Genomic DNA, 15,910 nt, shown 5'->3' with positions numbered 1-15,910 from the left:
CGCTGCTGGGCCGGTGGGCTGACTGAAGGAATCTAATCAATATACAGTCTCTCTCCCTCTGCCTTTTTTTCTTTTTGTACAAACAAATTAAAACCTTGGCCAGTTGTTAACTAGTTGTTCTCATAGAGACATTCTGGCTTTTGAAAGCCATCATTATCATCAAATAAGAGATATTGCCTCTAGCACCCTTACCTTTGATAAAACAAAAAGCTTGTTATATTACGGAAAAAAACTAAGGAAAACCATTTAGCGTTCAATTTTTATTACATTTGAACTTTTTAATGAAAGCTGTGTGAAAGCTACACTCGTAGACCTTGTTAGATCTCGGTTTTCTCCCCTTTTCACTCACACTTCCAATTGATCTGAATAAATCAGTCTGTGCAGTCATTGTTGTGAATTGTACAGTACAGAAAATAATACACTGCACATCAAACAGATGACCCCTGCTCTCATTCGCCTATTAAAACAGACAGCACTTGAGTTTATCGTTGAGTTATTTACATTATATCAATATCATTTGCATAACATCAAGAAATTTAGCAACAGTTCTTGTTTGCTTCGTGGTGCTACATAAAAGGTTGAAGCCGTCCAGCATGAAGGCAGGAGATTCCATTGACATTTTAAACACACTGCGGCAGTCTGGAAGCACACATCAAAGGCAGCTCAACATGAAGTCCATTTGCAAACCACACTGCCTGACTGGACTACTTACTGTGTTTAGAAGGTATGCATTAAGTGGCCACCTAAGAGGTCCCGCTTTCTACTTTATGCATGGTGATTACATAAAGAAGATAGAATCTGGAGAAGCTGTGAGCAAATCTAGGTCAAATTGCTCGTTTCAGAGCTGAAGCTATTGGTAGCTTGTAGATAAAATATAAAGCGAGCACCACAACAATGCCAACAATTTAAATCTTGGACCGATTGTAATAATTTGCTTTAAGCCAAGTTTAGAAACTAACAAGTAAAGCAGCTTGAAAACTTGCTTTGCTAATTGAATATTAGCAAATGCTGCATGTTTTGGAGTGGCTGCAGCTGGCTGCTAAGGACAGATTCAGTTGTACAGCGTGGCTGATATCCCTAATAATGACACAAAGTCAGTGGTCATGTTTGTGATGTTGACCTTTTGCCAATTAATTAGTTTTAATTTGTTTGCTATTCACTTACAAATGATAGTGTCTGTGTTTATATTTTGCACAGCTTCCTAACTTATATGAATAGCAGAACGACAGCATGGTTATGACAGTGTTATCAGTTGGTGAAATGATAATTAGAAATTGATAAAGCGCATTAAAACGAAAAGACAGAGCGAGATCCTGCTCAATAAACAAATATTACAGTCCAACAATTGTGATTCATCACTGTCACTGTCAGCTAGAACTACAAAGGCAGGTTATACACAGTCAATACCGTGTGCCCTACAGAAATAAGCATCTGTTTACTCCCACAGTAACAAAGCCAGACGCGTCTTTTAAATTGATCATAAAGCAAGAAAAGACGATTTTCCTGCCAAGTAGAAGGTGAGGAACATGGTTTGTTTGTAGTATGATGTACTAACTAGGACTAAGGTGAGCTAACTGTTGCGTCAATATCTATATATGTATAATAATACATTTTACTCCAATATTCAAAGGTGCACAGTGAATACATCTAAACGTGATTAAGCGTTAGAAGGAGAGTTCCTATAATTATGAGACCAAACAATCACACTCATTTCCTTCTACATTCCACGGTCTTTTTATGCTGAAGGAAAAATGTGATAGTTGGATTCACTGAAGAACAAATCAATAAATGTGCAACACTGGGTATCATTAGCTTCCCAAATTACAAACTCCGTGTACCAGCATTCTGCACTCTTTAAAATTGGTCGAGTTGCATTTTTTGTGGTTGTTGAACTATGTAATAATGTTTACAAGCAAGCTTTGTCTATTAAATGAAATGTAATAGCTGCGTTGCACATACTTTCTTCTTCGAGGGGCGTCTCACCAGTTATTGTAATGTTAGGACGGGATTGATGTTTACCGATTAGATCAGGGGAAGCAAGAGACTTGACCTTTTAGAATTTGACAAGTATAAACGTTGTAAACACAGTGGATTTGCATTGTCATGTTTCCGCTCTGTGAAAATTACACAGAGAGGCGCAGGCCCCGGGCATCGATGTGGCATGAGATTATTTTGGATAAGGATGAAAGGATGACGACAACCAGGAATGGTTATCAAAGATAAAATTGTGTGTTTTGTGTAAGTGTGGGTGTGTGTTGTCTTCGGATTTACTCACCAGCACCGTGATTGTGGACATCAAATTATTTTTGCCAAATTATTTTTTCCTGTGCTCTGACAGCTTTTTTAATAGCCTATCCATGATTCAACAGGTCATTCCCATGGACCTAATCCCCTCATTTCTAATTCATATAGTCTCTTTTCCTTTATCAGATGTAGTCATTACACCCACTAGTCTCCCCCTCATTGAGTTGTTATAACACCAGCTGGGTGCTGTACTGAAGAGCTTTGAATGCTTAAGTAGAAGCAACCTTCCTCTCTGCACGTATAAATATTTCAGACACAGACAGGCAGAATAAATTGACAGTAAAATTGACATTAAATCTGTCTTTTAATTTCCAGAGATAGAGGAGGCAGGGGCTGTAGGTGAGATGATGGAGAGGAGCATAGAGAGAGTAAAGGTCGTGACCCCAGTGTCAAAGTGGTAATATAATTCACTGAGCCTCTGTTGTGTGGAAAATACATTCATCACAAGTATTAAATATACACCACATCCCTAGTACTATGCAGATGTTTCAGGCACTGTTGATGTGCACTGCAGTCAGGAAGGTGCAAGATGATTCCCAAATTCTTTCTGCGTCATAACAGCGACACCAAGCACACAGCCTGTGTCACAAACAGACAAGGAGTCACGCAATAGATCCCATAGAGACAACCTAGACCTACAGAAGAAATGTGTTAGGATTGCTCTAATATTAGAAAATGTAATTGATAGCATTAATCACGACATTATTGGCACCTTTCAACATCCAAGAGAAATTGCAGAAAAAAGAAATACAATTTAGTGTGCAACGACAAAGATGGATAGGACAGGACTGCATTTCTCAGTGGCACACTGTTGATTTTCATCCAAGGTGTTGTTTTGATTACTTTGGACAAAATCCAGCAGCTTTCAGTGAGTATTGTTTCACTAAGGCATTCAGTTTGGTACAGATTTAATTATTCCCACATTGTAAAATGAGCCTGTCTTGAATTCTTGCATTTTTAAGTACGACAAATAGGCTCACATATCAGACAAATACGAGCTGAGGTTTAAGGCACCTAAAACATTCATATTTTTTTAAATTCAAATTCAAATTCAAATTTTATTTGAATACATACATACATAGAAAGTGTTCAGTATTACTCTGTAATACATATATTTAACTACTGATTAAGTTTTGTCATGTTTTTAGCAGTCTGTATTCATTTATCAAGTGATTGTAGAAGGTATGTTTTGTTTTTGATTATTTTTATTTTTATTTGCTTTTTTATTGTTGCGAGAGCTCTTGGGATGGAAAAATCGTGTTATGTATAATTGCAAATACAATTTCTCCTTTGCCTTCTACATAGATTGTTTACTTGCATGCAACCAATGTCTACTAAACCCGATTTGTCAATAGAACTTGAGGAGAGGAATTCTCACTGTTTTCTTGCATTTCTTTTTAATGAAACCGTTTTTTGATGTTATTTAATTGAAAAAAAGAATATTGTAATCATACATTTACATTGATTAGTGAGTAAATAAGTTGTCCAACAAAATACATTGACATAAACTTAAAACTCTGGCTAGAGACCGACCACATGTATTACACCAAGGGTGGAGGACTAGGCAAATTTGAAAGCAGTAGAGAGAGAAGGCCATCATAGCTAGGATTATCTGCTTTAATTGGGAGAGTAAGAAAACAACTTCAATTGTATAATACTGAGATCTAGTTGTGAGATTTTCCACACTGTATCCTTCAATATGAAGGCACGTGCCTCCTTGAAATTTTGGCAGCTTCCGCCTGCTCGCCCTCCTAACCCCCCCACAGTATTAAAGCATTTAAGTTTATCCCACTTCTTCAGTTTTTATATGCAGATGAGAGAAGTGATGCAAGCAGAAATGCAGATTTTTGAATGTCTAAGCAGCAACAGTTACAAATAGTTTACTCATTCATTAATTTATTAAGGAACAACCTTCTCTCTCTCACTCTCTCTGTCTGCCCTGCCTCTGCTCTCAATTCCTTCATCCCTTTCTCATCCCGTTCTCGCTCTCAACATGATGGGTTATGTCCAGTCAGTGGGCAGCCTTGGTGTAATTTGGCCCACAGGGGCTGTTGGCAGTAGGTGTGGGGATAAAGGGAGCAGGGATAGTGGGGTTTGGAGAAAAGCAGGCTTAGCGTGGGGCCTTGGATGGAAGGGCCAGCAAGCAAAAGCATTAAATAAACATTAATGGAACTAGGTTACAAGAGATTTATTAAGGAGGCTTTTTGGGGCCCCACTGTAGGGTTTTATGCAGCACTTTAATAATTCTCTCATGCACACAGGTAAACAAAGCAGGTAATTTATTGCCATCCTCATAGGTGGCCATTGTAAAAGCTGTCTTAACTTTGTTTTTGCCCACAAATGGATTTGTCTATTTCTTTGGGATTTATCATGACATTGAATTGAGTTTGGCTCCAAAAAGCCTTTTTAACATCTAGGGTAAGTCTGACTTGGATATGATTTTGATGTTACGTTATGGTGATGAAAACAAGCGGACTTAATCACAGCTTACTGATGTTAAATGTGGCCTTTTTGGCATGCCATGCACTGATTAAACACAGTAATGAGGACACTGTACTAGGACAAAGACAGAGTTTTGAAATTGTACAAGGGCAGGTTGGGTTTTGGCAAAGAGAAAGAGAATTTAAAACCTACAGTAAAGCAATGCTTTGCACTGACACCACACTTCGTATCTTACGTCGTGTAAACCAGCACCATCAGTTATGATAGTCAGAAACTTGTGTTGCTACGTAAGCCAGGGGTTTGCGACCAGCTGCTATTTTGCAAGCTCCGTTTAGACTAAATATGTTTATCTTTCAAATATATCAGCTTCACTTAGTTTTTAGTGTTTAACCACATGAAATAAAGACTTGTAAAAAAGTTCAAAACTGACAAGATGTACCACTATAGAGTGGCAATTTAAGAAAAAAATCTAATCTGTCAAACTACATAAATTCCACATTTGTAACATTGAGCCCTCAAGCAGGCGCAGTTGTCCTGTTCTGTGTTGATGAGGTTTAGTCTTCAGGAAGCGCAGGCAGTGGCCCTTTGAGGACAACTAGAAGAGGAGAGCAAAGACTGACGAACAGGGTCAGGGCAACCAAAGGCTGCATGCTGCTTTACCTTGAGACCCATCCCCTCTGCTCCCTGCTCTGCTTCAAGCCAAAGTGACTGGAATACCAGACACAGTTCAGACTACATACTTCTGAAAGTTTTCTCTAAGTAAAGGAGAAAGAAAGAACTGCTTGTTTGAGTGAGGGAATTTAATGGAGAGAATATGATGGGGAAATGTAAAAAGAGAATTATAAAGGGAATGTGTTTGATTGAGACAGTGGTGGACAGGAAGAAAGTAAAGGACGGATCAAGAAAAAATTTATCTTTACAGAGGAGAGAGAATAAAGGCTGCAATGACTGTGAGAAAGTAAGGGAAAGAAAATAGTAACAGACATGCTGACAGAAAGACATTCAAAGAATGGCATTGCGACTGTGTAGTGTGTGTGTGTGTGTGTGTGTGTGTGTGTGTGTGTGTGTGTGTGTGTGTGAGAGAGTGTCTATTTGCCTGTTCATTCCGTTTCTGTATGCGTGTTGGATGAAGGCTCTACCATACCGGTTGTGTTGCTGCAGGATAGTGTGCGTCAGGCTCCATCAATATGACATGTCTTTGATGTGGAAATACAAGGAGCAAAACCCCAGCCAGCCTCAGTCCAGTCCCCAGTGGGCCACATCTACCACAGTGCATGTGCATACATGAGTATTTGAGTGAGTGAAAACAGAGAGAGGGGAGAAAAGTAGAGAAAAGGAAATGCAGGGAGCCACAAGCCACAACAAGCACTAAACATAACCACTGTCTCAATGCTTAACTGCCATTCTGCAATGAGGCAACAGTTGTGACCTGAACATTTTCAGAACCAAAGGGACTGTGGAATCAATATTGTATGCAAAGTAAGTTAATAAGCATATCTGTGCCGCTGTCGAATGATAAGGTGTCGTGATGCTTTTTGCACCAAAACTGACACATTGATTTGGAACGAGTCTCATTCTTGTTTGCACTTCATAAATAGTAATATAAATATTTCACATTTGTACATTTTCACAATTATTATTTTATAATTGTTAGAATTGGAGGTTGTTAATATATCCCAGTCTGGCAATAAACAGTGACTATATTGGTGTTTTTGGATGAAGTGCCACCACTTGGTAGACTGGACTTTTTAGAGAAGAGAAGGGAGGATAGTGTTTAGACTTTATGAAACAAATGCAGCTCCTACACTGAATAGATATATTACTTTGGCAAGGTTTTACGTTTACATTTATCTATCAGACCTTCAGGTTTTCACACACATGTCGAATGAAGGGGAGGTGTATAAAAGACGATATAAAAGCAGTCTGGGAGAAACAAGGGGGTAAATCACAAACAGGAATAAAGACAAGGAAGAGGAAAGAAAAGGAGGAGCTTGCTATGAACCTGGACTGTGTCATTTCTGCTGTGTGTTTGCGAGCAATGGCTTCGAAGGTCCAAATCAAACCAGACAGGTCTGTCATATACACAACTATTTTACTAGAATTCAACTTGTATCCTACTTTACTGCTAAAAAAATGTTTTTGGATTTGTGGTTGACCCTTTGACAGCTTCTGGGGGCATGGTAGAGAGAGTTTAAGATTCACTATCCTTTTGTAGCTTGCCAACTTTACCAACTTCTGAATACCTGAGTGGAATATAGCTGTAACAGCTACATGCAGCACAGGGGAAAATGGCCTTCAGCATGGGAGTGTCTCTAAAATCAAGTGCAGATATGTCTATGCCAATTCTCTCATTTCATTCTCTAGTCGTTTAAGTGGGTTGATGAAATGTAATTCATATAAAACTCCAATAAAAATTCAATAAAAACACAGAAATTTGGTATTAAAACCTTTTTCAGGAAAGGTTTTATAGCCACCCTTGTATTGTAATGATGTAGGCTGCTAGCATGTTCAAATACAGTGTGGCTACACTGTAACATGAGTACAGGTTTTTGCTAACTGTAGCTGGGACCTCGCCATCAAAAAGAAACTTTTTCTACTCAGCTCTTCTGTCGCCTGAGGCTGGAGACTGATGTAGTGATTTGTGCTGCTCAGTGCAGCCAACAACAGAGCAGTTTCCGCGCTTACCTCTTTGCCTTGACATAATGCTAGGAGTTCCTGCAATTGCAAGAACAAAAAGGCACACCTCAAGCCATTTAGCTTCGTGCCACTGCAGATGTGACAGATACAAAAATAGCCTCTTAAGAAAGAAGATGGAACTGATTGAAGGCACAGCAGGTGTCAGACACCACCGCCTGTGTACTGAAACTAGTACTACTCGAGTTTCTATAGTGTTTTTTTCTCCATACATGTACTTGCATGTCTGTAAATGTTGGTAGATATGTGTATTTTGTGTCGTCCTCATCTCACCTGGACTACGTGAGTCTCCGAGTGTCCAAGTGCAGTCTCTATGAGAGGTCAATGGCTGCTGCGATAATGCTTAACTGATGCTGGCTGTCAATAGTCATTCACCAGGAGAAAAGTGCTCCGCCTGTTCAGTAAATTACACAGTGCGACGTGAGCTGTGAGGTTCAAAACAACCTGACCCCACTGTTGTTGTGAGAAACAATAGAACAATGGCTGCAATCAGCTTTTCCAGCAACCATCTGTGTCATGCTCCTGACTACAAAACACCTTTCCATTACTCCAGGGCTGCAGCTATTAGCTCACCATGCCATTGACTCCAAAGTGAGATGGAGAGGTTATTGTAATGCCACATTAGATTGTCTCTGACCCTTCTTTATCTAGTATTTTGTTTTGCTGACCTTGGCATAGGTGGGCTTTTTGAATGCTATAAAGCTTGTGAAAGTGATCATTTTTCACAATGACTTGTTTTTCTAGAGATCAACACGCTTGTGAGATGTGAGATTATATTGGAGATTATTTTTGAATATGCTTTGTGTATGTTTGAGACATGTCTTTCTCCTTTTTTCCTTGACTCTCTGCTTCTCACGGCTTCAGCAAGAGTTCCAGGGAGCAGTATGAAAAATTGTCCACCATGCACAAGAACATGCAGAAGCTGTATGAAAATATAGGCAGTTATTTTGCCTTTGACCCCCACTCGGTCAGTGTGGAAGAATTCTTCGGAGAACTGGCCAACTTCCGCATGCTCTTCATGGTAAGTGCAAACTTTCTGATTTTTTGCACACGAACACAAACACGTTCCTTCAAAGTAGGCACATACGTTGACTAACAGAAGCCCCCACCCACACGTGCGCATACTTTTGCACACGCTTACTTGCACACACTGGGTGTCAGTGAATTGAGAACAGAGGTTGTGTATTACACATGCACACATTTTCATCAAACTTCCAGGGTCCTGACAGGTGGTGAAAACTTGTGCGAAAATTACACTGCTGTACTTTCATGGATGCACTTGAATAGAAAAAGGGGACGCCGATTATGTCGTATCGCACTTCCATTAGTTTGAAGGACTTTGGAAGGATATACAAAAGAGAAATATCAAAATCTAAGCAGAAGAGGCTGAGGTGTAGTCATTAGTAATGGACCAGCTCTGAAAGCAAATTTTCCATAATGCACCTCAACAGCTTCTCAACCCTTCCTGTCAGGTAAATGCTTACAGCTTTCAAACTCTACACTGTTAGTCCATAACTCAGACTTCTTCTGCTTATAATTTTTCCTCATGTTTTCAATCGCAACAACTCCAAAGACATCACTATGGTCTTACCTCGGTTATTTTGGCAGACTTGGTACATCTTCAAAGCCAAAAAAGAAATTATGAAACGTAGATCATTACGTGAACAACGATGGTGAAATAATATCCGTCATCTGATAATCTGTCAAGATTTTCTGATGTTTCTGAGTCACTTTTCTGAATATTTCTTTAATGTTTATTCAAGATATTTGGGTTTTGGTGAACAACATGTTAATAAACAGGAGAATTACTGTCACGCCATGTTTGATTTACCTGTCTTTGTTCTGAACCTCAATTTCAGAAATGAGGCCGATTGTTTTTTTTAACACCCAATATTTAACATTTAACATGTCGATTTTTAGGAAAAAGAGCAGATAAATGTAAACTTTCTCTTCATGTCAAACGTCCTTGACTTGAGAACTGGAAGAAAGCGTCCTAAGTTACAAAGAAAAAATAAAACGGGTCAATCAAAGCAAGACTACTAATAAAAGAGGCGTCGGCAAGCTTCATAACCTGGTAAACAGTGTCATTTACATATTTATTCTTTCACATATATGTAAATACAATAAAAATATATCTTTCCACTGATTATAAAGTATGTTTTGTCTGCAATAAAAAGTATATATATCATATACGATATCTGAGAAATGCGATGAGAAAGGTTTGAGGTTCACTAAATGTGAAGTAGCATTTTAAATTGGATTAAGGGAAATAAAAAAACAGCCTCTGCTACTTACAGCAGTGAATAAAGGGCAAGGGAGATTAGTGTGTAAGAGGTAATATTAATGATAAGATAAACATCCTCTGTTAAGTAGTCTGTTAAACATTCATTCAAGCGTCTGTGATTTTCGACCTTGAACAGTCTAGTCATCCCTACCAGCAATGCCCCGAAAGCTCCTGGTGTCAGGATGATGACACCGTGTCCAGACGGCACACCCTCAGTCTTCACCATCTATTAATGTGAATGGCAAGGTCCCCTTGTCTGAATCCTTTCCTCTCTTTTCTCTGATCCCCATTTGAAACCAACTTTTCATTCCCGCTGATCAAAGTGCACAACCATACAACATAACGCTCCCTTGAGGATTCCAGAGTTGCATGTCTCTAAAAGAAGCATCCACCCAAGAAAATAAATTATTCTCTCAAGCAAATAGCTGCAGATGAATATTTTATTACTGATTTAAACTTTCCTTCTATGGTTAAGGGGAGGGAAATGACTGGGATATAGTTTTGTGAAATGGGGGTTGGATTATAAGTTAATATATTCATATAACAACAATCCTTTAATCACCATATTTTTCAGTTTTCGGCTTTTCAGCTCTGCTGACAGGAATGCTAATCTCATCTGCTCGCAGAGCACAAGAAATCAATGCTTGTTTATACTTTTATTTCTCTTACCCTGTGAAAACAACTGCGCTAGCTTCTTTTCAGCACAGCGAAAGCTTCTTCTTAGCTTTTCTTGTCAGTGAAGCAATTTTAGGGAGATACCTGCATCATGTTATTTATCTTTGAAAAGGTTGACCTGCATCAGCCGCTGCTGATTTGTTCCAACTGGCAAATTGGAATTCAAGTAAATTTAACTTCTTAATATGCCTGGTGTGTCTCACACTCTTATTTCAACATTGAGACATTGCATTGTTTGACTTTCTTCCGTCTGTGTTGCATTGCCTTGTGCAATGCATTCACATCACAAAGCATCTGCAGTATTAAAGAATTCCATTGCAATACAGTCACCCTAAATTGCTTTTGCTAAAAAGCTAGGGCTTAATGCACCCGACCGACATGAGGCATTTGAGTAAACGCATTGACAGACAGTCCTCACAGAACTGAATGTAACTGATAAGAGAATCCATTAACTCGATTTCCCTTCTGTTTCATTCTCTTTTTCTCCCTCGCTCCTGTCCCATTCTCTCTTTTTTCCTGTGGCCAATGAATTATTATTTGATTTCAGTACATGGACTCAGTATTCCAAGAGTCCAACAATTTGTTAATTTAATGCTGCTGCCATATTCTGAAATTGAGTATGAGTGAAATGCAATCGCAGGGTCTTTATACGTAATCCTGACCAGGAGCATGGGGATGAGGATTTTTTCATTAATGAGTTATCAAAGCACAGCAGATGGGCTGGGATGAACTAACAGTCTTCCTTGTTAATTGAGTGACTTTCTAATAAGACCAAAAGACCCAAACTGGGTTCACAAAGTAGCAAGATAGAGCATCTAAGAGATTAGAATGATGGTTTCTGTGTCTGTGTGTGGGGGTGGATCCGTCCACTTCTTAGCCCGCATGATATTTCTAAAGCTCCCTAATTCCTTCACAATATGAGAAATGATCTTAATCAAGCTGATGATGCTAAAGATGACGCTCTGGCAAAGACTGAGCTCTACCTTCTTGCTGAATCACTGTCACATTTCCTCAGGATGCTTCTAGTGGTGCACAGTCATTAAATTCTTTGCACCAGATTTTAGAGGTCACCTATCAATATGGGAATACATGTATACTGCAGAGCAGAAGTCTCACAATCTGTAACCTATAACTTCTTGAAGACATTTCCCCAACATCCTGGCACACAGTGTAACAGATGGCTAATAAACACATTTGCTGCTTAAAGCCCAGGCGTTGTAGTGTTTGTAAAATTCAAATGAGATATAGCAGTGACACTCTCTGTGTGAGATCACTGGTGCGACTGAGCAGTTGGAAATACTTATTGCTCCCTCATTGGACTGGCAAACCTGTATGCATGGGAGGGGAACCATGCTGTGGGAGATGTATTGTGTTGTAAAGGGTCAAGGAAGAACAGCAAACACATTTCATGAATTATTGAAAGAACGGACCTGGAAAGGGAAAAGTCTGCGTGGCCTCGTTGGTGGGTTGGACGTGGATGTTCCACAGCATTCAGTTTCAAGCCAAGTATAGAGAGAAGAGTACCTACAATCTCCATCGCAAACACACTGAGTGTGACACCCACTCTCATCTCGTGGCCTCTGTGAGCCTCGGTGCTGCAGTGTGCTGCTTCAGTGGTGATGTTGTCAATCATACTTGAAGATGCTATTTTACAAAACCACATTTTGTTTTGTCTCTCGGTTTAAACATCCATACAGAGCACATCCAGGGCCCATAAATGCAGGGTTTTACAGCTTTATTTAAGGGTTGTGGGGTTAAATTGTCGCTATAAAAGATAACAGTCGTTGCGGTGGATATTCAAAGGCCAGTTTTTAAGCTAAATGTATTTTCTCGAAGAGCATTTCCATTTCGTTTGTGAACAAAAACCTCCCGTGCTCAATAGAAATATCATTTGCCCACCAGCAAACTCAGTAAAAATATACCGGCTGCTGTTTTTGCTTTATGTGTTGCAACATTTGAATTTGAAAAGTCTCTGCTCAATTAAATGAGAAATTTGCCACACCTTGACTAAAATTAGATTTGCACTTAGATTTGCTGTGTGTCACAGGTGGTCAGGTAATATAATCCATCAATGTAATTTGCGCTGGCACTTTGCAGCCACCTTGGATCAGGTATTTCGAAGACCCACTACAATCACAGGCCACTTCATTAGTTACACCTTGCGAGTACCTGAACTGCCATCATTTTTTGTGGCATAGATTACTAAAGGTGCTGTAAACAAACAGCATTATGTGACTCAGCTGTTCCAACACATCTCAAATATGGTCTGTTGGTTTGAGATCTGGAACCAAGTGTGGACTTGGTCTGTTGTAGCCCATCTGCTTCAAGGTTCACTATGCTCTTCATTCAGAGATGATCGTCTGCATGCCTTTGTGATAATGTGTGCTTATTTGTGTTACTGTTGCCTTCCTCTCACCTAGAAGCAGTTTGGGCCATTCTCCTCTGACCTCTGGCATCAACAAGACATTTTTACTGAAAAAACTGCTGCTCACTGGATATTTTCTCTTTTCTGTACTACTCTCTGTACGGCCTAGAGGGGGTTGTGTAAGAAAATCCCAGAAGATCATCAGTTTCTGAAATAGTCAGCCCAGCCTGTCTTGTACCAAGAGCCTTGCCACATTCAAAGTCACTTTTTCAAAATAATCTTTCTTCCAGATTGAGATCCTCACTTTGAAATTAAGCAGATTGTCTTGACCATGTCTACATGCCTAAATGCACCGAAATGCTGCCACGGGATTGGTTAATTAGATATTTGGGTTAACAAGCGGTTGAACAGGTGTGCCGTATGGAATGGCCTTTGTGTATATAAATGATTGGAGTGTGAGCCCCAGGACTAATTTCTGTGGTATCAGGGGCATTAAAAAATCAAGGTTAAAGAAAAACAAACAAAAAATAAAGCATTAACAGACTGGGGACTTGCAACAAGGTAACATTCAGGTTATGGATATAGTAAGATAGAAAAGTCATTACTCGTTTTGTATACAGTGTTGTAGTGTAACACGCATCAGTAACACAGAGGTTAATGAATCTTATATATTGTTTAGCTCATTAAGTAACAGAACGATGTCTTTTTTTTATTTAAATTTTTAAAAAATGTAATAAATAATTAACCTCTTGTGCGACTAATTATAGTAATGAGCATCACCTAGAGACCAATGCCATGGCCAAAAATAAACATTTTCATGGTTACTTCAAATTACATTGTTACTTGTACTTTGATCTTGAGCGGTCGAAAGTGCTTTGGAGACCAACTGCAACGCATGTGCTTTCATAACTTAGTCTTCAGAATTTATAAACAATATCTAAGCATTTCAAGAGGAACCCGAATTCTTGCCTTACGTGTTATATGGGTTTAAATCAGGTTGTCTGTATGAGGTGTGTTTTTGTTAAGCAGATCTCATGATGATGATGGTTTCCCCTTCTGTGTCTTCCTACGATACAGAGCTGCCAAGAAAATGAGACTTGATACAATCAGTCGCTGCCAGTGGCAAAATTGGGGTGGCCAAAGAGAATGGTAGAGCGAACACTATGAGTGAACACATATTTGGTGCTATGGTAATTAGTCGTGCTGTTTGATTAGAGCAACATGATTATGTTGCATAATCATGTTTACAGTCAGAATTAGTTGTTTGTTTAAAATAAGTTTTGCCGGCAGGATTTTTTATGCAATCTGCATAATTTACAGCAACTAATGCTGTAAGTGTCGAGCATTACAGTGACAGTATCCCCAAAATGAATCTTGTCAGCGGACGGTGACAAACATTTTGAACTCAAATAATCTCTTATTTGAGCAAAAAGTTAAGTGTTTTACTAAATATATACTGTTAAGGTTCAAAATTGAGGAAGGAGAGTAAAAACCACCCATGGTCCAGAAGCTCTTGGTCAAACAATGATTTTTAATGAACACACGTGTGGGAAGACACTCTGTACGCAGACAGCAAGTAGTCTTCAACTTAATCAAAGCATGAACAGATATTTTATACCATCAGGGCTTGATTTACTGACGCCCCTTCATGCGTCACAGACAGGATATATACACATACGTCAATATCAAAACAACCATGACTTTTAACACAGAACATCATCTTCTATTTTCATGGCCGATTCCTCCGGTCAACCTTTCAGTTCCTCTTTCTTGCCGAGAAGACAAGGACGGTTCCTCTTTTACCGAGACACTTTCACCGTTACAATCCAGACATGACTAATCTCTCTCTCCTCTAAATAAATCTAACTCATGTGTGTGTGTCACGACCTCACATGCTCTCTGTGTCACCTCTTCACCTGTTGCACTTCTGACCTTTCACTAGACCAGAGGCTCACTGAGACTATGTGTATGTCTTCTACTAAATAAATGTTTTAACCAAGAACCTCTACTAAAACCTTAATATGAAATGACCTGATATAAGTGTTTTGTAAGCATGTATTGCAATTCCTTCTATGTTCTAGTTTTCCCTCAGCATGTATCACCTGAACAGTCACGTCAGTGAAGCTTAAGACCTTTAAAGAACCTGAACATCAACTCAAATAAGCACAGATATGCATTGTGTACACAATAGTTATAACTGCATCTGAAATACAAAATTAACATCATCATAAACATCTTAAGGCCATCTTAAAGCTATCTGTTACATTGTCAAAGCAATGATCGTCTTAGCCTGCTGCTCAAAATAACTTCCTGCTTTCACTTCTGCAAACTCTCTGCAACTTCCTGTCAGCCTGCCACTTAGTCTTTCTGAAAGACACACACTGTTCAACCTCTGAATGCAATATCCATGCTGCAGATTATATTTATTATTTAACAATAGCAGTAAAATAATTTCCCTGCTCCACAATACCCATGCACTGCTTTACTAACTCCAAATAGCAACATAGTGTTCGGACTAGTTTGTGTATCTGTTTCATTTGCACAGCTTGAATGCGATGATGATAAAATATTGGTTGAAATGTGAGTGTTTACAAATCTTTTTCAGCCACAGAAAGATAATTTAACTTGGTCCATTTTCAAAATGCAGTTAATACTAACACTCTCCCCTATTTTTTTAAATTACTTTCTTTTATTCTATTACGACTTCATTATTACAACACCCCTTTACCCCTCTTTTTCCCTCTATCTCTCTCTTGCTCTGTCTCATTGCCCTTGTCATCTAACAAGGAGACAGTGACAATGAGGGCTTGTGTCCTTGGACATGGAGAAAGGCTCTGCTATTGACTGGCATGATGAGCTGCTTTTTCCTTGTTCCTTTCCCACAATCCCCATAATCCCCCTGTCTTAGCTGCCAACACGAAACACACATCAGGACCACAGGGGCATTAGATGGGGGGCCTACTGTCGCCACTTATTATATCAGTGCACAGACAGGGCCATGCCTTCACTTACGGATGCACACACACATGCATGAGGGGAACACCACAATAAGCAGGAGGGCAAAAATGGCTTTCACCATAGGCACATATGCATGTATATGTATAGATACAGCATAACCGTTCCCACGTGCACACCCACCTACAATG

General features: G+C 39.3%; 1 protein-coding gene across 5 annotated transcripts in view; it reads left to right on the top strand.

Moving 5' to 3' along the window:
* The window catches only part of diaph2 (diaphanous-related formin 2), a 378,094-nt gene that overhangs the window by 299,826 nt on the left and 62,358 nt on the right, over nt 1-15,910 (top strand). For all 5 annotated transcript variants that reach the window (XM_085244737.1, XM_085244745.1, XM_085244766.1 and 2 more), the window contains one exon: nt 8,297-8,461. In XM_085244737.1, the coding sequence (XP_085100863.1) occupies nt 8,297-8,461 (165 nt within the window). The remainder of the gene's footprint in view (nt 1-8,296; nt 8,462-15,910) is intronic.

Source organism: Mchenga conophoros, linkage group LG2 (genome assembly GCF_057382185.1).
Source record: "Mchenga conophoros isolate Kocher_MC1m ecotype Shallow Benthic linkage group LG2, M_conophoros_male_GT1.1, whole genome shotgun sequence".
NCBI lineage: Eukaryota > Metazoa > Chordata > Actinopteri > Cichliformes > Cichlidae > Mchenga > Mchenga conophoros.
This window is presented reverse-complemented; position numbering and strand designations above follow the sequence as displayed.